General features: G+C 34.1%; 1 protein-coding gene across 1 annotated transcript; it reads right to left on the bottom strand.

The window, feature by feature from the left end:
* Window positions 1–66: 66 nt before the first annotated feature.
* On the bottom strand, window positions 67–816 carry LOC108621927 (uncharacterized; the record flags this gene model as incomplete). Its single annotated transcript, XM_018019536.2, has 4 exons — window positions 765–816; window positions 575–692; window positions 246–507; window positions 67–183 (listed from the first exon to the last, which is right to left on the bottom strand). Coding segments are annotated over exons 1-4 (542 nt in total), but the record flags the coding sequence as incomplete, so codon positions are not given.
* Between the last annotated feature and the right edge of the window lie 6 nt (window positions 817–822).

Here is an 822-nt window from a genome sequence, read left to right as displayed (position 1 = left end):
CGTCGAAATAAAGACAAAAAAGGCTCAGAACTTTTTACTTCACCTAATATATTGATTGCAACTAACTTTAAGTTCCTCTCATGTAAATCTATGATGTGAACTACTCTTCTGTAGTAAACCGCGTTCAAGTCAATCTTATTATTCATATCTTCTGGCTTATCGAATAGATGCTCCATCAGGTACCTAATAAGTAAAATATTCTGTTAAACATTATTGAGATACTTAAAGTTGAACTCTGAACTTACCCAAGCAGATGAAACATTCCTTCCATGTGCAGTTGAATTATCCAGTTTAAGAGATCAACCGTGCACATTGCGGTTGATAACAGCAAAGCTATGAGGCTCACATGAATTGCAATAGGATAGAAATATTTGTCTGTATCGATGAAATATTCGATTGACAGAATCAACTCGTTATGTCGCGATTCGTTCAAGGGAACAATAATATCAGCAATTTTTGGAGCGAATTGTAATACTATAAGAAAGACACTTGGCACGTAGGTCATGGCTAGGACAATAGTAAATCCGATTGAAAATTACATTACAAACTGAAGTTGAGATAAATTTAGGCTCACCGAAAAGGAGTTTATAGTAGAATATACACTCATCGTACGATTGTTTCAACAGTGATACCTCCTCATTTTTTTCCAACTTACTCCAGTCAATCTTCATGTGCTCGAAACTCTTTTTATACTGTAACAGAAGAATTCTTGATGTCATTGTTTCTCGATACCTTCGCACTTTTATTATTTTATAATTCCTTACATAGTCCTCTTTTATCCAACAAAAATGCAACTTCACTAGTATCATTATGTACATAAAC

The sequence above is a fragment of the Ceratina calcarata genome, unplaced genomic scaffold, assembly GCF_001652005.2.
Source record: "Ceratina calcarata isolate Rehan_Ccalc_2016 unplaced genomic scaffold, ASM165200v1 scaffold1884, whole genome shotgun sequence".
Lineage (NCBI taxonomy): Eukaryota > Metazoa > Arthropoda > Insecta > Hymenoptera > Apidae > Ceratina > Ceratina calcarata.
This window is presented reverse-complemented; position numbering and strand designations above follow the sequence as displayed.